Genomic DNA, 26,578 nt, shown 5'->3' on the forward strand with positions numbered 1-26,578 from the left:
CTTGGCTCGGCCTTTGCTGGTGCCGCCGCCGGGCTCCCACGTCTTCTGCTTTACCCGTCTTACCCGTTAAGTCTCTTTCTTCTTCTAGTTTTAATTTGTTTTCTGCTGCTTATTGTATCAGGGGGTAGCGGAGGAAGGGAGAGGGTAGGGGAGCTCTAGTTTCACTGTTGCCTTTTGCCTTGTATGGGAAAACTGCCGAAACCGGGTGTTTCTGCGGAGCTGTGCTGGCTCCGGCTCGCTGTCCGCCTCCCGAGCTGCTTCTCCAGCCCGGGCGGGCCGGGCGGAGCACGGCTGGCCCCCGCTCCCCTCGGAAACCGTCCCGTTGTACCGGGTCAGGCTTGTGACGGCGCTTTTAAAGTTTAAATGTACGCTCTGCTTGTGCCTGTGCTGTGGGCTTCCTGCCCTCGGACTGGGGCTTGCCGGGCTGGGGGAGGAGGACCGGGATCGCTCAGTGTCCGCCCGCTTAAAGTGCTTCTTACATCCCTGGGTAACAGCTGCCCCAAGCGTTTTCTGACTTCATTGGTGCCATTCATTTGGGCTGTTGTTGGCATAAAGGTTTTTATACTAGTATGACTGTGGCTTGTTTTCTGCGGATGCAGTTTTCTGTGGTATAATGCCTACTGTTGATGTAGTTTTTCTGAAATAGTTTATCTCTTTCTGTCTTTGGATATAAGCTGTATCTCAGCAATCAAGAGTCTCCTGGCACATTGTGTACGTATGTGCATGTAGGGGTTTATGTGTCAAATAGCTTCATTGGGTAGATGAATGATCCAGTGTCTTGCAATTGAAAATTTACAACTTGACCAGTCAATTCTGTATTTTTGTCATCTTAAACTACTTCAGAGGGCTACAGAGCGTACAGGCTTCAAAACTCATTCAAGAGTCTATGGCGACCAAAAGTGTAGTACTCGTGGGGCAAACGTGTGGAGTTGTAGATGCTTGGGCACTTGTTCATTGTTTCGCATGTGAGCTCGAAACGTTCTGTCAGACTGTCTGCATGGGCAGGCTAAGTTATGTGAACTGCTTGCTCTTTCGTATAGTTCTGGTTGCTACAACAGTTTCATTAGGTAATGCTTTAGATAATTAAATGCAACTGAGGGTGTGGCCACGCAAACACTGTAAACTATTGAAGGCTTCAGTTTCTGTGAGTGATGCTACCTTCAGAAAAGGTATGCTGCATCCAGTAAATAAAGCAACTTAATTTATGTAGCAATGACACGTTTCTACAAGGGGCCAAGGTACTGCAGAAATTATATTGCTGATTGGTGTAGATCTTCTGGTAGACTCCCTAGCCTAGGTGTGGTGATAACTGAAAACCCCATGATTTTAAAACTATAAAAAGTTTTGTTTACATGAATTTGTTTTGCTGAGCTGGTGCATAGCTGAAGTTTGCCACTGTACCACTGGGAAGACTTTACAGGTATAACAGTCCCAGTGTGGACAGTGTCTTTCATGTCTTGAAATAACTTCATCAGCGATTTGTGCCACCATAGTAAAAGCCTCCCTTAAATGGCTAAGAGTCTAATCTTGGAATTCACTTCTACTCTAAAGGTTTTGTTGACTCGGGTATAATGATTTTTCTGCATCTCCTTGCACCCCTCTACCAGACATACTGCTCGTTTCTGCTAGAAACTTATGTTGTATCAAGCACGCTTGTGCAGAAAGCCATTAATGTGATTAGTCTCATTGACTTTAGTGTGCCCAGATGAGGCACTAGTCCTATTAACATCATGTGTTTGAAATCAGGAGTGTTAGTGCACATAGTGCTAGATCTATTTTATATATCTATATATGTATCCATGGCAGTTAGGAGAAGCTGCACAATGTAAGGTGAGGGAGCATGATGTTTTGCTGCTGCTTCTTTTCCCCCACTTTGACCAGTTTTGGCATTGACTGTGCAGCAACCTGATTCAGTTTGATAAACTGGTAGAAAACTAACCCAACAAAAAAAGAAAAAGTGAATAATTTTTTGCTGGGTTAGTGAGTTGAACTGGCTTGTGATGCAGTCAGATGAGCACTGCGTCTATCACAGAGGAGTGGCGAGATTGCTAGGGAAGGTAGGGAGGAATATATGCATTCCTTCATCACTGTCAAATTGCTAAATCTGCTCAACTCTACCTTAGAAATTTACATCAGGAGTGTGACTTTTTTATCAGTACAGTAGTGCTGTTTGAACTGTGCTACTGATGTACTTAAACTAATATAATTCATGCTATTCAAACAAATATGAGAACAGGTATAGTGGTATAATAGTGATAACAGAAGGGTTTTGGTAGTTGAGTGCAAAGAGAAAACTTTCCCAGTACAGTTAATATATTAGGCATGTGGCTGGATCAGAATGTCTGAGTGTAAAACTTACCCATAGATGTAAGTGCTCGGAAGATATATGTGTATCATTGTGCTAATTATATAATAGACTTTAATGGACTACTCGATTGAAAATAAAATTAATTGTATGTGTAAGTCTGAAACCTTTGTCAATATACTGGAGGAAGAACAGAGCAAATAAATTAACTAATCAATTATACTAGGTCAGTTGAAACTTACTGAACGCTAACAGAAATTCTGGCTATGTTTTATCTTCGTAAGAACACTCCTCACTAAGGGCAGAATTTCACACTAAGTCCGATCCATGGCAAAAGAGTGTAGAAGTTTAAAAAACAGTTACATTTTTCTCTGATATTTTCCAGTCATATTAACATGATGTCTTATGTTTGCTAATAGCAAATACGTTGGGTGGAATTGTCATACTGAAACAGAAAAGTCTGGATTCAGGGTTTAGGCACTTCAAGCATTTAATGGGATGGAATTATTTAAGTATGAGAAAATATTTTATTGCTGTTTTTAGCTAGTTCAAAAAAAAGTGTTCTCGGCAGAGTCCTGGTATCAGTCCTTGTAATGCCAGGTCAGAGACAGCGCTGGTGGTCACTGTTCAGCTTGTCATGGGGTTTTGGGGTGGGGGTTTTTTGACGTCTCATGTTGTTACTGAGACATTTTTCAGACACTACTTCTGAATGCAATTTCAGAGCAAAGGCATGAAACTTCAGAAAGTGACATTTGGAACATTTTCCCTTAAGTTTTCATGCACTTTATTCCACTTTGAAAGAAAATAGTGATCAGTCTGCAGTTGACACAGCTGCACATGAAGTTGCTGTTCTGCTCATGTGTCCTTGGTATTGTTGAGCAGTTGAAAGCTGTTGTCTCAGAATCTCAAAATTGGCAGGTCTGGTTCTTGGACTTGACCAAGAGGATTGCCTGTCAGTTCTAAGAAGACTCCCTCACAGTGGAGCGTTCCTTGTGAGATGAAGGATAGCGGATGCTGGCCTTTCAAAGACAGGACTTGTTGAAGAATTGGAGCATATTCTGCTGAATGGATTTATTATGGGCTGCAAGAATTGAAATCTTCTAATGTGCAGTTTCTAGTAACTGGAGATGGGACGAGTGAACTCTTGTTATGAAGGCAAAGGAAACAAATGCAGGAGTATTTTATTCGTTCTTGAAACTAGGGCATGTTGTTTATTTTCTTTTCTGTCATAAATGCAAAGATCTTTGAAGTGAAAGAAAATGCAGAACTTCTGAATGGATAGGCAAACCCTCGTGTGCATCTCCTTAATAAATGGATGCATTCTCTGTGCCTTTGTACTCTGATTTCTTCACGAACAATGAATCAAGTTAAGCTAGCTGTCACAACATTCATTTCAATAGATTTCCTCAGAGTACCTCCTAGCATGTGATGCAGCAGAGTAAGACATTCAATGCATTTTACTTTCGGTAAAACTGCTAATCCATTTTTAGTGCCATTTTTTTTTCATCACTTTTACATCCCTTGTGATGAGGCAGGGATGCTTGTGCAAGTTGCCATGTCTTCTCATACCAGAAGTGCGTTGTAAATGTCCATCCTCAGCATATAGTTGGAGAGAATCAGATTCAGTAACGTTTCATTTGTAGAAAAATCTTCACTATAGTTTGGATGCAAATTTAGTAGCTGACTGATGCCAGTGATTTAATCTTAGAGCTCTTGAAACATATTTGTATTTTTCTACTATATTTTCTGATATTTGATGGATATATGACTGTTGATGTCATTTATCTTCCTGGTTAACAGTTAGAGGTAGTGACATGTGCTTTGAAATTCTTTACTGCTTTTCTGTCTGCAAGTGTGTGGTGTATCGATTGCTCTTTTTTTCTTTTTTTACTACCTTAATATCCCTAAAAGCTTTTTTATGTTTTTCCAGCTTAAGACAGGTCAAATTTTATTGGTATATTTCTTTTACTTTTGAAGCTTTTTTGGTTTTAATTATTATTTTCCAAAGTCATAATGATTGGAATGTGAGTTCTTCTGGTATATTTACTGTTTGCACTACAAGACAAAATACTGAATATTATCTAAAATTTTACTCAGAGCAGCTAACATTCACAAGCTCCTTGGGCATTGTTGGTGTTTGTTACTTCCAGCTTTTTCTTGTATCAGCTTTACATACAGCTTGTGTCCATCGTCATTTCATACAACCTCGCTCATGAGGTGCAGTGCAATCTGGACTGGTAAAATATTTCCAAGTCGAATAGTATTAGCAGCCAGTCAGATTAAATACCAACAACACTACCTATGAAGGCACTCTGAATAGTTTGAACCCATTGACTCTTTAGCTCAGCGCCACTTAAAAATCATGAGAAGAAAAATACCCAATTTTGTAGCAGAAGTAATTTTGGAGGAGCAAAGCAGAGATTACAGACTTGACATGTTATGGTGGAGAAGTGTTAAGATGAAGTTTGTGTCTGTGAAGCATTGAGCAGTTGGAGTTGTACTTGGATTTTTGAATATTAACTTCCTTTCAGAACCTTTGCCCCTGAAATACATTTCATTTGAAGGCTTATTATATAAATGAGCATTGAAAGAAGGTGGGGGTAGGACCCGTCTGATTCTGCAGAGTCAGCTATAGATTCTGGAGATGTGGCGCTTTTTTGACAAATTCGTCGTACATTTGTTTGTTGCACTGGAAATTGTCCTCAGTCTTGAGCAAGGTCAGTAAATCACCTGCATCTAATTGCTTTGAGAGACAGAGTTTTCTGAAAATGTATTAAGGCCAAAAAAAAAAAGGTATTTTACGCTTGTATCAAAAAACCACTTAAAAAGCCCATAAACATAACAAAAAAAGAAGTCTTAGAACAACGTATTGTGGATGTTTTTAGCTCTCATTTAAATGGGATAATGCAGTATGGTAAAAGCTCGGGATTCCAGAAGAATGAATAGGTAAAGGTATTGGTATTCCAGACTCAAGCATATCATCATAAATTGTATTCGGTGGTATTTGAGGAGACGTGGAAAGTGTTTCTGGCATCTTTAAATAGAAATTCCATCACTTTCAGTGGGCTGGCTCAGAAAAATAGTTTGCTCTACTAGGTCTGATTGTGTCTGTCCACCTGTGTGTGTCTGTTATTGCCAGTAATGCAGAACTGTAGCTGCACAGACACGAGCTCCAGAGGATCTTCAGGATTCAGAAGTCAACTTTCAATTATTTGTACATGGAAACTTAAAATATTTTTGTAAACAGGAAAAAACATCCCTAAAACCTTTTATATGTCTTTGTGCCCATTTCCCCCATGGACAAGCTGTCTGTGCTGTGCGAGGCGTGGGTGCAGTGGGACACACTGGAGCAGGGTGTATAGACTCCCGTGGTGCCCTTGAGCTCCGGTGGTATCTCCACTGGTAAGAAGGTGATGGGAATGGTTCTTGTTTTCCTCAGTCCTGCTCACTCTCCTTGAGGTAAAGGCAATAGCAGCTTCAGGTATTTGCTCTTGGGGAACGACTGTAGGTTATGATACCATGACAGCAGCTAGTACAGGACTGGGACTCATCCGGCTGTTCCCCGATTCTTCCATTCCTTCTCCTTCTGCTTGCACGGAGGTTGTAGCTTATGGTACAACATAGCTAAAACTAATAAAGCAAAAAGAACAAAAAAGCTACTTTCAGACCTTACCAGATTCCCAGTCCACTTTGCTTTACCACATAATCCCATTGACTTTCTGCCTGGATAAGGCAAGAGAGACCAAGGCATAAAGAAAGGAAAAGATGGCTTCTTTTATTGGCACTGCTGCCTTATTGTAGCTTAAACTGTGTGAAGTGCTGGCCTCATGCACTGTATACCCAGTTTGTAGCAAAACCTGCCACTTGGGGATTAAACATTTATGAATATCCCATAGAAGTCAATATTAAATTTGTTTCTTTCCCTACTCTTAGCAAAGCTTCATCTTTTCTTTTGTGGTATCCCTTTCATTTGGTATCCCTTGTGTTTTTATAAGAAACAAAGTGTTGAGGAATACTGTTCTGTATGCATACTGGGTTGTTGGGTTTGGTTTTTTTTTTGCATAACCATGAAATGTTAGTGAAAATAAGTGATCTCTTGCTCACATTCTCTGCCTTCTCTGAGTCTGTATGATTCAGTTTCCTCTCCCGTTTCCTTGTTTCAGTGCCATGGCTTCTGAGTTTCCTCTTTCCTTTTCTTATCAAGGTTGTGCTGCTAAGAAAAAAAATCACACTGAGGGTGCTTGAAAAGCTTTACAATTGGACCAATATGCCACTTTCTTCCTTTTTGCTGCTCTCTGTGCTGATTCTTCAAAAGTTCATTCAATTTTTCTCTCCTTCCTGTCTTTCTCCATTCTCTTCCTTTTTATATCCTGCTTCTCTCACCACATTTCTTTTTTCCCAGTTCTGTTTTTCATTTCTTGACATTTTTGTGTACCTTTGCTAAGCATATTCTACTTTCATATCTCCTGCTCCTTTCAAAATGCTGTCCCCTTACCATGTTGACTTGTTATTTTGTTATCTGTTGTACCTTTCAATGCCATCCTTGGTATGTTTGGGAGTAAATTTAGTGCTCGTTTCTCGTCTTTTTTATTTGGCAGTGTTTTTTCTCTTAGTTTCCATTTCCTCCTTTCTGGTGCCTTCTCATGCTCTTTCTGATCTCATGCTCTTTCTGATCTGTCAGTCCTTTTCAGTGTCTTCCCGTAGGAACAGTGTTCATGGAAGAGTCTGGGGGGGGGGGGGGGGGGCCCCCCCTTTTTCCCCAGTTTCTTCCAGGAGTTCGGAGTATGTCCTTTTCTTGGTACTTTACACTTAGGTCCTTATCTACAGCAATTCTGCTGTGCCTTCTTTTGTGTACTTTTTTTTTTTTTTTTTTTTGTCTTGGACAGATGAGTAGAGAATGAGATGGGCATTTTATGTGGGATTGAAATGTCAGAACACAATGGTATTTGTATTTTAATCGTTAACCCAAGACAAGGCTTGGCAAACCAAACTTTAATGAACCTGTGTAGGATGTCTGTATCTACTAGTGAACAACCAAATAACTAGGAGATCAGTTCTGCTGATTCTGCAGTCTTCCACCTTTTTTCAATAAACTTTTAAGATCCTCATAGTGTTATCCAACCTGCGGATAACGTTTTGCCATCACTGCTGTCTCCTCAGTAGTTCTTTGGCATTTCATCTGTTAAGCTGCTTTTTGTACCCCCTTCCTTTAAACTCTGTATTAAATAGTGACAGATTATTTAGTTTAAAAAAAAAAAATCTTTTTGAAGCAGTCATTTCGGAATGTAATTTTTACAGTGTGTTTCTTCTTAAAGTTTTTCATGTGACATTGAGACAACTTTTGTGTTGATGTAAAATATGTTTTCAAATATAATTTAAACTGCATAATTTTTTAGTATAGTAGTATTTTCTAGTCAGTATTAATTTCAGTGTATTTTAGTGTTTAACCGGTCCACTACCCTGCATGCAAATCCTATAAATAGACATGGCAACTGTGTCTTAATTTATTTCTTTTTTCTCCCCAACCCCCTAGTGTACTCTTGATAGCATTAAAGTGTCTTCTCTGTCTGGTTTAACTTCTTGCAGAGGCAGGGTATTGAATTATACAACTACTTGTTTTGTGTAGGGTGCTGCTTATTCACGTAAACTGTGACAATAGAAAGAAGTTATTCTATTAATCTGTAGGAATTCAAAGGTTGGTGGGAATCAACGTGATTAGTAGGTAGGTTTTGAAAAGCTGATAAATTTCTCCCACCCTTCCAAAGCAGGGGGAGAGGGGCATCTAAAACCCAAACGAAGTTATAGTTATGAAGATTGTATCGCGACTGAAAGCTACTGCAGTGTTGGCTTCCTGAAACTGTAGACAGCTCCAGAATGCTCAGTTCTTACGTGTCTTTTTTTCAAACAGCAGCAACCTGAGTTAAGCAAAACTGCTTGGTGGATCTCAGCTGGCTGCACTGAAGCTAGTAGGAGTCATATTGTACACTTGGGGCTGGCACTGCAGGTATTTATTAGGAGAAATACAGAGGGATGCTTTGTGATTACTTCCCAGCTTGTACAGAAAGGAGGAGAGGTTGAGTGGCCTTTTATAGAGGGGCATCATGTACTTTTGAACCAAGGCATTGAGACAGAATTATTGACCATTAGTGATCGTCAGCACACATCTGTGAGTTATTAGTAGAACTAAGGTGTTCTCAAAAGTGTGTTCACTGTTTGTCTGACTTGTGTTCTGTTCAGCTCAGGCAAAGGACTGACAGCTTTTACTTGAGTGTCAGGATGAAAGGTATAACAAGCAATTTCAAACTTTTTTAATTAATCTGGTACTTTTTGTAGAGAGTTGGGGAATATATAGAGTATATTACAATACTACATTCACAGGGGCATCATAAAATGAACTCTATAGATTTGTGTATATATAATAATGAGAACAATTCTAGTCCCTGACTAAGTTCTCCTATCTATACTAGTAATTCTAATGATAAGAATAAATCCCAAGCAATTACATGAAGAGGGATACTTAATCCCTTAAGAAATGGTTGCTTGTCCAGAAGTTCTCTTATGCTAAATTTACATATTGAGTAGGTTTTGTTATGTTTATGTTTGGGCAAGAAACTGATAATGGTATGATATGACATTTCCAGCAGCTCTCAAAATTGGTTCCTTATGGAGAATTCCCCCATTTTTATTAATATTTGTTTTCTACTTTTCTAGCGCAACATCTCTTTGCTCCAGTAATGGAGAAGATCGATTAGATGATTTCCAGGGCAGGGCAGTGTTATGATTTACAGCATGAATGACATGAGGCCCAAAGCTGTGGTTCTGCATGAATGAGCTCTGCAGCACCTGTGCTAGAAGCAGAATTTTCTAACTTCACTTGGCTCGCTGCCCATAACTAGATAGTTAAAAAAAATAAAACACCCCCCACTTCTTTCTAGAATTTCTGCATTATTGCAGACTTCACTAATGCGTGTGTATGTGTGTGTTTCTGTACCTACATATATAAGCTCACATACCTTTTCCACACTCTTTCTAACATTTATTTGGATTCTTTAAAGAAAGGCAGAACTAAAGGTCTTTTGAAGACCTGTGTTCTTATTACTGATAGTCTTTCTTGGGGCATAAGAATAGTTTTGTGGGATAACTTACTGCTATAAATACAAGCTATATGACTGAATGTGAGGACCAAGCTTCACTGTTGATCACTGGGGGTATCCTTAAAACCATACACAATAAAAATCCTTGTCACAAAATATACAGGGAATGATCTGTTCCAGTAAGTAGTACACAGTGTTAGTTTTGTCAGATGTTCGGTCACTTTTTATCAGAAGAATGACCTTTATATTTGAATGCCCTTTTATGTGGCACACTATGTAGGGAAGTGAAAGCAAAAGAAATTTTCCGAAATTAAGAAAATAAGAAAAATTCTATCTGGGAGTGTATGAGGGAAGAGAGAGGAAAATGTGCATTTATGACTCTTTCAGAGGTCCAGAACTTCCTGTATGAATTCTCTGGTCACCTAATTTTTTCTTTCCATGACAGAAATGTCCTCAGTCTGTTGTGAAGACAGCTCAGTAAGCATGTGCCACCAGATGGGAGGTGCTTGGTGAGAGGGTAGCGGCAGTACTGACTAATCGAGAGTTCTTGTTGGCTGTATGAGCTCCTCTTAGATCTCTTAAACTTACTTTTTTTTCTTATATAGCACTTCTTTAAAGTCTGTTACAGCTCTACCTATGACAGCCCATCTTTTGCAATGAAAGTAATGAGAAATAACTATTTGCATAAATTACCTGCCTTTTCTTTTAAAAATTATCTTTCCTGAATTGGCGCCGTCCCCCCCCCCCCGCCCCCTCTCCTTTATTAAAAACTCCTCTGGTGATAGTGGCTGCCTGGTTTGTTACTCAGAGGGGTTCACGCTTTTTTAGATTCACTAGGAGTCTTGCCTTTGAAGTTCACAGGAAAACAATGGCAGCTCCAGTCTTGTCTTTTTTTCCTGGCTGTAGTGTCCTGCTGCACAGTTCTGTTCTGCCTTTTCCTTTAACAGAGATAGTTGACACATTGATCTGTCATTGGTGGAATTAGGTATTTTCGCCAAACCTTTATAGGTTCAAGCCATGTAGTGCTGCCTCTGTTACCCCTTCATACGCAGTATTTCAGTGTGGTCATCTTCAGGCTTGCTGGAATACTTACTACTATGATCTAAATTGCATGACCTCTGGGTTTCCTTTTATCAAGTTCACTCTTCTTTGTAGCAAATAAAACAAGAACAGAAGCAAACCCTTCTTTATCCACAGAATTACGTGGTTTCTGAACAACTGCAAGCTGTAAATGCATTTGTGATTTGGTGCTGATTTTCTGATTTTGTTCATGATGTGAGTTTGAAATCATTGTATGAGGTGAACGTTCATCATAGTGATCAAGGTTGTTCTCTTTAGCATAAGATACATTTGTTCTTACTTTATATCTTTTTGATTCTTATGTGAGCATTTTTTTTGTAGATAAATTGACATGATGTGGAGCAACAAGTCGAATGAGGTGCCTCTACAAAACCCGAGGCATAACCAAAACAAGGATTCTACCAGAGGTATGGATTTTTTCTGTTTTATTGCCTTGTTTTGGAAGATGTTTTATCATGAGTTGTTCAAAACTTTGGGGAGTTTTTATAGAAAGCATTTTCCTGCCTCAATTTGGAAGCTAAGACCATGTGTTATATGGCTTCCTTTCTGCAGAGATAGCAGTTTCGTCCTCTGATCTGCAGAGTATTTGCTGATCTGCATTAGGAATTGCCAGCCTATGATTTGGTTGCCAAGATGGCACAGACACAGATATTTTTTTTTTTTTTTTTTTTAATGCTGTAGAGGAGGAGCAGAAATTGGGGACTCTTGAAAGAAGTGCCTGAGAGGCAGTTGCTCCTGACTCTTGCTCAGTTCCAAAGTGGTAAAGGGCTAAAGACCCTTGAATAACAGTAGTACATTACCACTAAGATGACTTGCAGCACTTTTGTCTCCCTGAACTGGAGAAATCCTGTTAGCTTTTTACTGTCATGATTACTCTAATTTAGGAAAGGAGGGGGCAAAAAAAAAAAAAAAAAAAATTACAGTGCATCCCTGAGAGGAAGAAAGCTCTAGTCTGTAGAGCCAGCTGAGTTGCATGTTAAGTCTGTGGTTCAAGATCAGTCTTATGATCTCCACTATGACAAAACTGGACTCCAGAAGTTTTTAAACATAGAGACAGATTATTATTTTATCTGTAAGAGGACATTATTGCTGATTGTTTCCTGCGATATGTTCAGTTTCTTTTAAAATTACGTACCTTGTGAAACTGAGGTGTTCTGTAGACGTGAAGCACCATCTTTTGAAGTCAAAGCAAAGCTGTTTCTATGTTATTTCCTTAACCCTCTTCCTTTGTGTTGTTGCATCTTACCTGAAATTAAATTGACAGCTTTTTTACTATAAGGAAAAGATTTTTTTTTTTTTTTAAACTCTAATACTACTACTCTCCATGGTTCTGATGCACATTAAGGTTTTGGATGTTGCGTTGTGTAAACCATTAGATTAGAAGAAAACCATTAGAAACCAAAAGAAGAGGGGAACTGAGGAAGTAAATATTTTTAGAGGAAAATACTACTGCATCCTACTGAACTGGATTGCGCATAGAGCATGTGCTATCTGTTTAGATTAAAAGGCTGAAGTTGATTAGTGCCTCCTGCTTGTTCTTCGCAAACATTGCTTCTATTTTGTTTGTAGGGTGTACAGTTCAAAAAGATTACTATTCAAAGTTCATGCGTTCAAAGCTTGGTTTTTGAGTAGAGTCTTTCAGTTGACCATGTATCTGTGCTTAGTTTACTGAAGAAGAAAATGGAAGGAAAAAAAAGTAGTTAAACTATAGTGTAATGGAAAAACGTAAGATATTTGTGTTGGGGTAGATAACCAGCTTTATTTTATCTTATAAACATCTTCTATAACGTGGTAGATTTCATTTCAAGTGTAATAATGCTTTCAACCTAACTTAGTGAACTCGTTAAACTTTACATTAAATATTTTATTGCTCTGTTAGGATGAGTCTTGACTGATAGCAGCCTCTCAGAGGAGATTTACAGGCTGGAATTGAGTCATTAAAAGAACTTGATTAGTGAGCCTATGAAAATTGTTTTGAAGCAACATTTTATTTCATTGTTTTCCATGTACTAATGAGAAATTTATTTCTTTGTTTCTGCCCTGTAAGATCTAACTGCAGCATGGGCTACTTTTTCTCAGACTAAGGCTGCTGTAAGTACTGATTTTTTTTTTTTTAATTTTTTTTTTCCCTTACTCCTTTTCAAATCAGTTAATGGCTACAAAAGCTTTAACTAAAGTATTATTTTGCTCAGTGATTGTCTGTTAAACAAGTTGAAAATAGGGCAAGCAGTTGGAGTGCACGCATGTTGAACATTGTTGTAACTTGGAAAATGTTTTCCACACACAGTAGAAGAAATTTTTGCCACAGCAAGCTTAGTATTGAGTATAGTGATACCTGCTAATTTTTGAGTGTAATACTACCTTTCTATTTAAGAAAGTGGCGACTTCTCATTTTTCTGAAAACTTGAAAAAATAGCTCTCCCCTGCTTACCCAAACCTGTCAGAAACTGGGGCAACACCAGTGTATTTCATAATTTTCCATCTTTGAGCATTGGAATTGCTGTCTTCCTGTGGGAACTTAACTTAGGTGCTTAAGATATCACACTAGTTTCTAAATCCTGGCTTCAGTGAAGCCAAACAGCTTGGGTTTTCGGGAAATTCAACTCTTTCCCATAGCCTCGTCTCTCTCTCTTTTAATAGCTGAGCATCAGTGTGGGGTTTTACATGTGGAATCTTGTATCGTGCTCTGTTTTGAAAAGAGTATTATAGAGTTTATTCCAAGTGGAATTAATATTTCATTCAGGCCAAGCATTAAGACTCTGAATGGCATCTTATTATTAATTTCTTCACAACAGCCTACTTATGGAAACAAAACTGTGCAACAAAACGTAATTTAGATAATCTTTTTAAGCAAATCTTAATAATCTTACGTAGTTTCTGGCTGTAAGGCTATACAGTTTTGCAACATGAGCCTTGTGAAGTTGCTTTTGCCTGCAGTTTTATTCTTTATGAAAATGAGGAAAAATTTGTCGCGTTAGGGGAAAAACCCCGTAGCTTAAAAATTGAAAACAATATTCTAATTTGCATTATCTTCAAATTCTAGCTACGTCATATAGAGAACAAATTGGAAATAGCTCCCACCAGCACGGCCGTATTCGATTCTGTCATGGATGCCAAGAAGCCCTCTGCTAGTGCTAGCAGGAAAATAAGTAGAAAGGGTATGTATTGTTGAGGACATAGCATGTAAGGCAGGGTAAAGCCACTGCATTCTGGGAAAACTTGATTTCACCTCCCTGCCCCCAAGTTGTCTCCTGCTAATGATCTTTATTCATGAAACTCTAATTGCCCATGAGAACCTAATGTTTTCTTCCCTTAGCTTAGGAAAGAAAGTGTGCTATCATAGTCACCTGGCTAGAGGGAGTGACAGGACTTTCCCCACGCTGTGCGTGAGCACTGCTTATCCCATTCTGATACGGTGTTTTTGTGGGGGTTTTGGCTAACAATTGTATATGCCTATGGTTACGCTGGACTAGCTTTTTATATTTTTTAATGTTTGTCAACTGTTACACCCTGACAGAATGCTAAATCTGATCCTTCCTTTATTTCATTTAAGGAGAGTGTTTGCTTATAAGAAATAAGCTCTCATTTTAAATATGAACTATTTAGAGCATTCTGGTAGTGTGGCACTGGAGAAGAACAGGCAGATCGACCTCTAGTGGCAACACAATCAACTTTCACACATTTAATTACTTATAATTAATGTTTAAGCATTATTATCTCTCTCTTTAAATATGATCATTGTTTCAAGCACTTACCACCTTGCTCCTAGTTGTTGAAATCAGCTTGTTGAAAAAGAGAGGGAGTACTTTAAATGCTCTTTTGGAGTGCTGCTCGAACCCAAGAAAAACTGTTCTTAATCATTCAGTCCCAAGAGCTTTCTCTTTCTGGAGAGATAGGTACATAGAGGATTCTTTGGTTTCTGCTTCAGCTTCCCGGTCCTCCAGTCAAAACAAATCAAGCAAGGAGAAGTCCTCACGCAGCCCTCTTCGAGCGACCACTCTTGAAAGCAATGTGAAAAAAAGCAATTGTGTGGAATTTCGTGAACCATTGGCTTCATACAGGTTAGTGCTGGGACAGTTGACTATTAAAGAAAAATATGCTAAGGTCAGAATTAAGCTCATAGTGATGTTTTTGACAACTCAAAAATTGATTTGCTTCCTCCCCTCACCCACCCACATGAGCAGCATGTGGTGTTGGATGGAAGTGTCTTCCTTATTAAAAAATGTTACAAATTTATTTCTTGTTCAGTGAATATAAGTTTAAAGTCAAATGTGTTGAAATGAGGCCATATGATCAAGTTGATGTGGCTGTGGCCTCAGTGGCCTGATAGGTTTGATAGGTATTTAGTTTCAGTAATAAGGATCAAAAAGACTATTTCCTCATGCCTTTCCAACTGTGTTTCATTAGTTCTTCAGCACATGTTTCCAAATGTATTACCATAAGACAGTGTAGAGCAAGAACATCTAGTACTAAAGATGCATTAAGTTTTTGTGTGTGTGAGAAACCCAAATAAGAACAGCTGTATCAATGAGAAAAAGTGGCGCATAATATTGCAGGCCATAGAACATGGTGGGGTGTGAGGAATGAAGGAAAATACGGAAAGCCTGTTTTTCCTAGCCTATGTGAAGTACTGTAGTGAATATAAGATGCCTCAAAAGCTTTCAAAAAGAAAGAGAACCTGCAGCAGAAATAAACTAGTTATAACTTACTGTAATATCAGAGCCTAGAAGACCTTTACCATACCTTGTTCGATTCCTTGTGTTTTATAAGCAGTGTGTGTTCTTTGCACAGGCGTTATCCCTGATGAATAGCTTGGTTGGGTTGGTAATAGTTTTTCACTGGATTCTAACACATACTTAGCATTTTTTTCTAAATGTTCTCCCAGTGAAGTCAAATTGCTGTTGACTGATTATAGAGTGGAGCTGGGACAGTGGTATTTTTTTTAATTCCACTATATCTCTATTAATAATTGTTATCCTAACATCTAAGTTTTGGTTTCCTTTTCCACTTCTCATGTCAACTGTGAGGTGGTGGTTCTTTGTGGCATGGGAGGCTGATGTGGATCAGTTGTGTAATCTTGGGTCCGTTTTGTTAATTGAATAGCTCTGTGTCTACCCTATCTGGAATAACATACATCAGTTATTCGTTTTAAAAACGTGTAGTAAATTTAACAGACTTCAGGGAAAAGAGGAAAACGAGAGCGGCTAGACTCATGCCATTATATTAAATTGAAAATAATAGCTTTCTTACAGTAAGAAGACTGTGGCATTGGGGGGGATTAATTCGGGGATTAACATCAGAGCTGCTACATTAACACGTTACTCCTTCTCTGAGAACAGCCTGTAGCCTATGCTTAAAGTGTGCATAGGAAAACAAAAAACAGAATAATGGATAGAACAATCAATGTGCGCGTGTATGTATAAATATACTTCTGGTGAAATTCTGTGCAATTAAACCACTCAACTTTTATGTTGATTGGTAATGATTACTACACTGCATGACAGAAGTGTGCTACTAGAGAAAGAGAGGTAGACAATTCCACAAGTACGGTGTTATGACCTGGTGTCGTGGTTTAACCCCTCTTGGCAACTGAGCACCACACAACCGCTCGCTTACTCCCCCCGATGGGATGGGGGAGAGAATCGGACGGGCAAAAGTAAGAAAACTCGTGAGTTGAGATAAGAACAGTTTAATGATTGAAATATTATATTAATAATAATAAATTGTAATGAAAAGGAAAACAACAAAAAGAGAAACAAAACCCAGGAAAACAAAGCGATGCAACCGCTGACCACCTGCTGACTGACGCCCAGCCCATCCTCAAGCAGCAATCGTTGGTCCCCGGCCAGCTCCCCCCAGTTTATGTACTGAGCATGACGTCACATGGTATGGAATATCCCTTTGGCCAGTTTGGGTCAGCTGTCCTGGCTGTGCCCCCTCCCAGCTTCTTTTGCACCTCCAGCCTCCCCGCTGGCAGGGCAGTATGAGAAGCTGAAAAGTCCTTGACCTAGTATAAGCACCGCTTAGCAACAACTAAAACATCAGTGTGTTATCACATATTCTCATGCTAAATCCAAAACACAGCACTATGCCAGCTAGTAGGAGGAAAATTAACTCTATCCCAGCCAAAACCAGGACACCTGGCTTAAATGAATTCTGTAAACACGCGTGTTGAAGAAGCAAGCCAGCTAGCTTAGGTGCCAGATTTTCACATCTTTAGCCCCTCATCGGTAAAAATATTAAATACTTTTTGTCCTAACAACATATGTACCATGAGTCTCTTCAAATGTGGAGTATGTTTTTTCTGTGAAAAAAATGCTGAGAGATCCTTAGTTTGTTGAATTCCTGATCTCTCAGTAAGCTTTACACTTGTTGCAATATAGCCAGTTTACTCTGAAGTTCTTGATAGGGGCTTGCCTTTTCAATGCTCAAATACAGGGCAGGGGTTTTTGGTACAATTTATTTGTTTTCTCAGCTAATGAATATGCTCTCTAGGAACTGTGCATATGTGCATTGCTTTGTTTTAGAGAACATATCCTAATGATGCTTCTCATTTAAGTTTTACACTTGTTTTTTATTTAAAGCTTTATTTTTTAAATTGAAGGGTGACATTCATTACTGCTTGCTTATTTTTCTACATGCCCTAATTTCAGCTCCTCATCTTTATATATAGTCCTGTTCAGCTAGAGAGTGCAGAAAATTAAATTTTGAACAGAAACCTCTTTCAGTTTCGTCAGACTTGCACTGTTAAATATATGGTGATCAAACTTTAAAAGAACTTGCCTTTAAAGTGGAGACAAGGTATGGGAAGTCATTCTTTAGTTAATGAACGTGCTGATTGCTGGGTTGGAAGGTCCTACAGTTGTGTTTCTGATGGTGACTTTCTTTTTCCTTCTATTACATCAGGGATACATATAGTTCTCTGGCTTATCACAGTTCTAGCCAACTTGAGACCAAGCAACTGCTCTCTAGTTTGGACCTCAGTGAAGCAGAAGGGAAGACTGAAATAACAGGCCGTATGATACATGACGGAGATGAACAGGATCTACACAGCAGAGATTTTGAAAGCCCATGTTCTTCTGCTGCAGATGAGACCATTGTTAGGTATTTGAATGACCGACCAGCAATTGATGCCTTGCAGAATAATGAGGCATTTCTTAAAGTTGCAACACCTCCAAGATTGGAAGAGGAAAAAACTAGTGGCTCCAGAGGAGATGAGAGTAGCACTAAAACTTCTCAGAGTAACGCATCCCAGGACAGTGAACTGAAAGTGTCTTCCCCTTCTGCCACAAGCACTTCTAGTGCTCATAGGCTGGAAATCTTGAAACGGCGGCAGCATGATGCTAAGTTGGAGAAACTGAAGGAGCGGATTCGAAAGCAGTGGGAGCATTCTGAAGAGCTAGGTGGCAGAGGACAGCACTCGGGATATGCTGAGCAACCTGTCGTGATCACAAATGCGGAGAATGTGGTGACTCCCAAAGTCAGGAAAGTGGCAGCTGCACCTGCTGCTCCATCATACAGAGGTACGGAGGTGCAGAATCCCTCCCTGTTGGTTATACCTGGTGAAGGAGCAGAGTTCAGTTCACTGAGCAACACGTCAAAGCATGAACATGACTCATAGCTGTGTTTGGCAATACGGCAGTGGGTAGCATGGTTTGATCACAGATATAGACAAGAAAGAAAATAAATTCTTGCCAATTTACAAAATTGTGGATTCTTTTGAAATTCTTCCTGTCTCTTCTTACAAATTACTATGAAAAAGAAGCTCACTGTATTAATGCTTGGGTTTATTTTGATATTTTTTTATGGTTCCAGAGGTTAGTAACATTGTATTGATTGAGAAAGCATTTCGCATCTTTAATAATCTTTTCTTCATCCAGTCCACTGTTTTTCAACTGTGAGCAAGCGGCAGACTGGTATATTGCTTTCTTCTAATTTAGCATTAGAAATTCAAGTAGTTCCTTTCTTACTTGGCAGTTTCCCACCCCTTCCACCCTGAAAAAGCTTTATTTACATTTTATACAGTTATTTTAAACTCTTAAATTGTTTACTTTCAGGTTTCAATCCTGCTGAAACAAAGATTCGCACTCCAGATGGAAAGATCTGGCATGAGCAAGAATTTCACATTAGTCGGGAGCTGTATAGAGATATAGCACTCCAGTTAACAGGTGAGACACAAACTGAATGGATTAAGCCACACAACCTTCTCTTAGAGGCAGAGAAATTTATTTTATACAAGTCTACACAGTCATGGAAACAAAAAATTGAAGCAATGAGTGTTGAATATATTGGACTTCTCTCCACAGGAGGAGTAACTTGCCGAACACTAAAATGGAAGAAAAAATCCTTCTTCCCATTCTGTCATTAAAATACTTTTAATAGAAAATCAATACTGAAAAGAATCAAATTATGACTTTTCTTTGAAACAGGAATTAAAAAAAGAAGTCTTCATTAGAACAATTTTTGTTTAATTTTGTAGCTTCTTCATACATGTTTGCGTGAATGAATGCAATTTCCTGTTTAAAAGGACAAAACCAAACCACTTCTTGGTTTTGATGAAACCTGTAGTTATGTCATGGGAACAATTTTGGTATTTTTTTGCCATCTTTAACACTGTTAAAGTGATTTGTACACCGTATGTTGAAGCCTGAATTCTACTTCCTTCAGTATGGTGTTAACAAATTGTCAGTCCTGAAGCTGCTTTGGGAATTGTTAGTGGTTTAGTTGGAACATGTAGGTAGCTAAAGGGGAGATGGGGGGCATCTGCTGTGGAAAGTCTCTGGGAATACTTATTTAAAATGCAGTAGGTAGCCTGCAGTAAAAGGGGTATGTGTGTGTGGTGGAGGTGAGATTATATAGCATTAGGTTGGTTTAATATCTCTGAACTTGTAGAACTTTATTGCTTTATATCAGAATAATCCAAGTCGTGAAGTTCTTGGAGAAATTTATGTTCCAGAGTTTTGTACACAAGGACTTTTTTAGAGGTCTTCCCTGGATTCCCTGAGGAGTGGAAGAACAGGTAGACCAGAAGAAGGTTTAAGAAACCTTTTAAATCTAGATTTTATTTGCTCTACAAGTATTTTCCCATCATTATTGTAAGACTTGGATAGGATATGGGAGGGGAGACTATGTAACTCTGCAGTGGTAAATTAACAGAACGTTACCTTTGGGGTTTATTCCACATGAAGGTGTAGGAGAGAATGTTGAATGCTAAAAGCTTAGAAAACTGCTAGTCATTCCTCTTTGCTTAATGGTCTTTTGAAAAACATTAAGTATCATTGTTGCAAAGTGGCAGCACAGGAAAAAAGGTCTATTTTGGGTGACGAACTCATTTAGCAACACAATATTCTGATGCTTAAAAATATGAGCAAAGATGATAAAAAAATGCTGTATATTTGCTTGACAGTTACGCTGCTAAAAGACCAAAACTGTAATACACGCTTTATGTTTTCAAATTTACTGCTCCAAGACCCAATCTTTATTAATTTTTCACTCTGAAAAACTGCAGTACCGTTGGCAGCTCTTTTCTCTGGGTGATACAGGGTAGGATGCCCAGGTGTGCTTTTTGATTTGCTAGGCTGGTTACAGTGGAACGCTGTAAGGTTGAATTGCTTTTGACTGACTTGAGTTGGGGGAGGGGGAAGAGATCGGATGAATAAAACAGAAGGGAATGGAAAATAAAATCCCCTGAGAACCTCTACTTTTGCAGCTTAAGAGTTTGTTTATTACATATTAAAAATAATTTTTCTCATTAGTCAAAACTTATTTAAGACTGGAGGAAATGTGATGAGATTGTAAACCTCTTTGTATGTTGACAGTGTAGTGGCTGGGATGGAAATAGCTAGATTCTTTTACTTGTACAGCTTGACAAGGCACTGAGGAATTTTTCTGGAATCACTCAAAAAAAAGTTCAGAAAGGACAGCAGCTTCTTTTCAATAAAATTGTTTTGCAAATACTCTTCAGCATCAGTCCATGCATTTAATGCCAAATCTCTAAAGACTTTTCATCTACACTAGCATTTTTTTTTTTAGTTTTGACAAGCATAATATGAATGATTCATGAGGTCTCTCTAGAAATCCAAATTTTTGAAAAGTTTCGTTGAAGAGGTCCAATTAAAAAGGCATTTGGATCATGTGTTCAGTGGACTTCTGCCTACAAAAGGAAGGAGCTGTGTGTGTGTTCAGCCATATGCCTGTCCTGATGCCCTGCATAGAACAGCTGTCGTGGAACGTGTCTCCTTTCTGACCTGAAAAGATTATATTGAATAGCTGATTCCAAGTAATCAAATGCTGATGCTGCACATAATATAGACTGTAAATGTATTTTTAGGTTGTCAAGATTATCTATCCATGTGTTGATTCTGTATTAGAGTTACAGCATGTGGAGTATTGGGTGTGTACAGTCAGTTGTATCAAAACTGTTCCATGCTCTCTAGTGCTAAAATAAGCTATAAGATCTCTAATATTTACAGAAGCATTGTTCTTTACTGCAATGAGGTTTTTCCATGTAAGCGTAGACCATACAGAATGTCTTTATCTTGGTTTAGCAGTTAGGCTAAAGGATATTGTATGGACCCCAGGCTTCCAGTAATTGTGTCTTAAAGATGTTGGGGATTGGCCTTAGCAGAACAAAATTGCTGTAATATGAATAGAGCGAGTGGGAAGCAGCCTGTGGTTTCCTGGTATTGGGAAGGAACTGTTTGCCACTGAAAGAGGTGAGGACGCAAGCTAGATTTCTGCAAAAGCAGTCACTGAGGCCTCTGGTACTTGATGCATTGATTCTGTCTTCCCTGCACTTGTTGTCAGCTTCAAAGACAACTGGAAAATTTGTGAGGAAAGGATATTAAGGGGGAGAAAGACTCTTAAAATTCCATTCCCACATCCTTTAATATGACCTGTTGTTCTGTCTCTCATATTTCATGTGGGCATCCATCAGAGAGTGGATTCAGCTGAAATTAGGGGCTGTAAAAGTTAGTATTGGCATCTAAAAAAAGCTTCAGATCTATCCATGGAGGGGGTTGCATCCTGGTTGTTTTAGGTTGTCTGATCACATTCTTCATAGAAGAGGAACAGGAGAACAGTGGTAATAGTGGCCATGGAGTTCCTTATCTACAGTTCACTTTTGGGATTAAGAAAAGAGCATCTTCAAGGCATGTAAACTAAAGTGCTTTAACAAATCTTTGAAAATGTCCAGTGTAGACTGCTGAGACTGAGTATACATCTTGCCTGTCCTTCTTGAGCAATGCTCGTCTCTGCTTTGTACCTTAGGCAGCTGGGAAGCCCACTTAGTGGGGTGGTGATTGAGCCACATCTCAGGTTTCCTTTTTGTTCTTTGCCCTAATGTGAAAACATGATAAAATATGACTTTTATCTTTGGTAAGTGTTCCTGGCATCTCTAAAGCCTGAAACCTAATTGTGTTGTAAATGAGGGCTTAAGTGATACAGAGTAGTTCCGCATCACTGGGTGAATTCTGCGACAAGTTTTGCAGAAAGTAGAGTGCATGGGTATCCTGTCTTACATGCTCCAGCATGGAGGCAACGAGTGAATGTGCTGTCATGTGTTAATGTGGAAGCAGCAGCCCGCGTGTTTCAGGAGTGAAGGATCTACGTGTTCTTGTGGAACATTAATACTGTAAAATCTAATATCTATAGTAGAAGAGAACCAACAACTGCTCCTGTCAAACTGTCAACATTTCTTTTAAAATTGAAAATGAACTTTGTAAAGATCTATTACGGTGTTGCTGTGGCTTCGCTGTGTTCCAGTGCGTAGGTAAACAGCACTTGATTCAAAATTTTCATGCTATGAGGATTTTAAAATGCTGGACTGGCAGTAATTGTTCTCAGTATATAAAGTGGGAGAGTCAGTGAATTTTATTGTGTTTCTCTGAGTTCCGTTATTTCAAGGTAAATGTTGGAGCAAGCTTGTTATTCTATGCTCTTTCCTGTGGGATATCACTTAACAGCTTTTGTTTGTTTTTAGAGGATTCAACAGTGAAAGGAAAACCTAGTGAGAGAAACAAAGAGAGAAAAGCAACCAGACCAGTGCGGAAAGTGCAAAAACTGACACGGTTGTCGAGTCCAGAGTCCAAACAAGGTGACTAGCTCTACTGTAGAGGGAAGACTGTCGCATGTCCTTCAGAGATGAGTTTTATCTCGAGAAATAAAGAAAAATTAAAGTGTATTGCTTTCAAAGTCTTCTCAGATGTGCAACAATGCTGTTGTAATGTGTTTGTAGACTGTATGCTGCACTGGGGATGTGTATGTTTTTGCTGTTGGTTGGTTGGCTGTGCACGCTTTTTTTGGTTTATTTTAATTTTCTGCCTTTCCACTTGCTGTGTGCACCTTATGGAAACTGCTGAAGGGTGTGTGTTTCTTGGGGGGGGGGGGGTTTTTTGTATCTTTACGTATCTGTCAGGCTAACACAGACAAAAAGTAGCAATAGCTCTGTTCTGGATCCTGCTTCTGTTTTGCTTGTGTTGAAGCTGGTTAGTGCCTGACCTACAGCTCAGTGAATAAAGCTGTGAGGAGGAATGGAGGTGGTATTAAAATCAGTGCCAGCGCGACTTGCCGAGTTGCCCTGCTCCGTGAGGAGGGGCTGCAGTGAAAGCTGTTCTCTTGTATGATTTCTCAATGGGGAAGCAGAGAACAAGATGTCCTTCTGGCTCTTCTGTCTGTTGTTCTTCTACATCCTGTGTCAAGTTGTTGCTGTTCTGCACCTTCAGTTCTGTCTTGACCCATTCCTGGCTTTTTCAGTTAGTGAAAGAATGTAAAAACATATTCCCTGACAAGTCTTACAAATCTTGATATTTATAAAGGAATGTTTATTTCTTTTACCAATTAAGAATTTTATTTTCACTGTTGTCTGACAGGTCCACTGTCTATTAAATAATATTAAAGTATTTAGAGAAGATGATGCAAGCACCTTACTGTAGAGCAGTGCCTTATATATGAAATTAACTACATGTGGAATTCTGTCAGTGCTTCTTAGTTTTCCAGTAATGTTAATCTTTGATATTGCGTGTAGCAAAAGAATTAGGAAGACTTCCACATCTGCTTCGTATTTGGTTTTAATTTTCATACAAATTAAGTAGTTATGACTCCAATTACACTACAGAGCAATTTTTTTTTTCTTTAAATACATGCGAGGTTAGGCATCTCTTGCACTTTTTAAGGTTTTATATTTCTCCTTACGTACAGTGACCCATAATTGGTAAACACTTTGTTGAAGAAAAAAAGCTGCTTTAAAAAATTATTACAAAGGGTTTTTTATGGAGTGAATATGCGCTTCGGCATGCTGTAAATCATGAAGCTGCATGTGAATATTATGTGGTAATGAATGCTAATAGTTAAAAGTAAGTGATAAGTAAGGATTTGCTCCTTCCTATGCTGATCAATTCATAATTAAGGAACTATACTAAACTAACTTACATATTTGTGACAGTTCCAAGTGAGGGAGGAGCACATAGATTGCTGCAAGTTTTAATGGCAATGGTTATTCTCCGTAATGGATTAAATGTGAGGAGAATGATGGCCTGAAATCCCTAGAAGATAAGAACCAGATCTAAGTAGCATATCCCTGACAGTCCGTCCTCCTCCAGTCATAGCAATAAGAAACTGCTTAACATAGCCAAGGCTATAAATAGCCCCAGCTCATGTTCTGCTCCATTAGTGTGTTTTAGTTCAAACAGCTGACTTGAAATGGAATGTGAGATTTTACACTGCCTTTTTAAACACACGCAGAAGTAATTGAGAACAGTGAGTTCAGCAAGAGAACCCCATTGGTTGATACGTCTGTTTCAAAGAGGCTTGTAGTGACATGTTTCAAGTGACAGATTTATAAAATACTTGGATAATTTACAATGCAAGCACGGAGTACTGTTAGTAAATGAATGAATAGTGGGCTACAGACTTCTGACTGAATGGGTTTCCTCCTTCTGGTTTAAAATAATAAAAAGAAAAGAAAGGAGGTGGGTATTGAGGACTGGGATTACGAAAACACTCCTGGTCTGCTGTCCTGGATTTCGCTTGAAGTTGCTTTGGTACCAGGTCTTCAAAGTCCTGTTGGGCCCAGAGTACAATCCCTTTTTGTTTGGCTGTGTTGTGTTCATGCTGCAGTGCCTGGGTTTGTTTAGGCAGTGCTGTCAGAGGTAGAAGCTGAAATTGAATGGTTAGAAATCAAATGCAAATTGGCTATTCAAGTTAGGTACTTTTCTAGCAATAAAATACTGCTAAATGGTCTGAATTAGATTATTAATACTTTTCTTTTTTATATGCTGCTTTTCTCCAAAGCTCTTTAAGGTCATTATTTAAAAAAAAAATGATTAATAATATTGGAAGTTAGTGGGATGAAAGGTGAGTTGAATAAACCTAGCATTTAGTCTAACCAATATTCGGTAAAGATGCCACCATACCCAGTTTTTATCACTTAATTATATGTAAGATGATAAAATAATACTAATAACATTTTGGTTGGGTTTCTGTCACCTGCAAGGTAGTCTGTTCTTGAATTAAGTATCAACTAATAGGGTTATATCTTAACTATTTTCAGTCATGGTACAGAAATCCCAACTAGGACAGTGAGTTAGCATTGGTGTAGAACAACTACTGCTTGGTACTTTTTAACCTCCTCAGAAGACTAGAATATCAGCTAATATTCTTTTAATATGCAGATGAATTGTTTTTTATCTCCCACCTTTATTTTTGTTCTTATTATTACAACATTTTAGATCCTTTTATCTTTTTTTCTTATTTTCCTTATTTAAGTGGAGATGAACAGCTTCTTCTCGGTCCTCTACAAATATTTCCCTTCTCCACCAGTAACACTTGCTTATAGGTTTTAGACCTGTATAACCCTTTTTTTCTTTTTTTAAATCAGTTTTTGTAGGGCTTTAATGTGCTACAGTATGTGTTGGATTTTTACATTGTGTTATGCGTAGGCATGAAACACTGATAGTTGTGTGATTCAGCTGTTGAGTGCCTTCATGGTACATCACTGTTATGACTATTTTGTGTAACTGCAGCCATACCACTTATGCAGAACTAAATGGTATAGAAACGATTAATGGTTGCAATAAATACTTTTTTGATATGTTGAAAAATCCATCTAGTGCTTGACTTCTATTTATTACTTACTGTGCAGGTGGAAACTATGTAATAAGTGCATCCTCCTGGCGGGAGGGACAAAAACTAGTAAAAAAGATACTGGGTCCAGCTCCCAGAATAGAACAGGACAGAAGAGCTGTATCTAGTGACAGAACAGGACGAGAGAGAGCTGCCAAGTCTGGTAAGTTGTACTTTTATCACTGAACTTTTTTCAGTTTACTTAATTCATTATGTAACATTGCATGTCTGCAGAATAAAGTAGACTTCTGAGATAGAATGTAATCAGTTTCTTAGTAATATAACTCCTATTTTTAACCTGGGATTCGAGGGGGGAGAATTTTGCTCACATCCATGGTTGGGATGCATAACTTCTCTTCCTGGGTGGATTATGAACTTTTCTTGGTGTCATGGGAAGCCTGCCCTGCGCATGTGACTTGAGGGGCAGTACATGCTGTGAAGGTGCTCAGGAGCTTTGGAAAAGATGGGAAATAGGTTGCAACCGAAAAAATGGATCACCTGCAATCTGTCTTTGTCTCTTGAAGCTAGTGGGGAAAGGAATGGCTAGCAGTGGTCCACAGGACAGACAAATTTTCCAGATGTGCTGCATATAATATGTAAGCTGTGGTTGGGCATCCCTGTTTTACCGCAATTGTGGTTCTTCCAGACACTATATAGTGTCATCCATGCGCATCATGAATCTTCATTGATTCCTCCACCAGCCCTTTTCAGAATTTATCCAGAATCTCAGACAGGGCGAGTAAGGGATGGTGGTAGCTGCTGTGCTTCTTATGCCTGTGTTGTGGTTTAACCTCAGCTGGCGGCTGAGCACCACATAGCCGCTCCCTCACTCCCCACTCCCAGTGGGATGGGGGAGAGAATCGGAAGAGTAAAAGTGAGAAAACTCGTGGGTTGAGATAAGAACAGTTTAATAATTAAAATAAAATAGTAATAATAATAAAAGAATATATAAAGCAAGTGATGCATGATGCAATTGCTC

At 38.8% G+C, this 26,578-nt stretch overlaps 1 protein-coding gene across 5 annotated transcripts in view; it reads left to right on the top strand.

Annotated features, from left to right (window-relative positions):
- The first annotated feature begins 10,804 nt into the window (after positions 1 to 10,804).
- CEP350 (centrosomal protein 350) overlaps positions 10,805 to 26,578 on the top strand; it is a 67,055-nt gene continuing 51,281 nt past the window's right edge. For all 5 annotated transcript variants that reach the window (XM_009275879.1, XM_019471163.1, XM_019471165.1 and 2 more), the window contains exons 1-8: positions 10,805 to 10,886; positions 12,527 to 12,570; positions 13,523 to 13,637; positions 14,408 to 14,540; positions 17,386 to 18,002; positions 18,537 to 18,647; positions 22,460 to 22,573; positions 25,619 to 25,762. In XM_009275879.1, coding sequence (XP_009274154.1) covers positions 10,811 to 10,886; positions 12,527 to 12,570; positions 13,523 to 13,637; positions 14,408 to 14,540; positions 17,386 to 18,002; positions 18,537 to 18,647; positions 22,460 to 22,573; positions 25,619 to 25,762 — 1,354 coding nt within the window. In that variant the 5' untranslated portion in view covers positions 10,805 to 10,810. The remainder of the gene's footprint in view (positions 10,887 to 12,526; positions 12,571 to 13,522; positions 13,638 to 14,407; positions 14,541 to 17,385; positions 18,003 to 18,536; positions 18,648 to 22,459; positions 22,574 to 25,618; positions 25,763 to 26,578) is intronic.

The sequence above is a fragment of the Aptenodytes forsteri genome, unplaced genomic scaffold (genome assembly GCF_000699145.1).
Source record: "Aptenodytes forsteri isolate BGI_AS27 unplaced genomic scaffold, ASM69914v1 Scaffold289, whole genome shotgun sequence".
Classification (NCBI taxonomy): Eukaryota; Metazoa; Chordata; class Aves; order Sphenisciformes; family Spheniscidae; genus Aptenodytes; species Aptenodytes forsteri.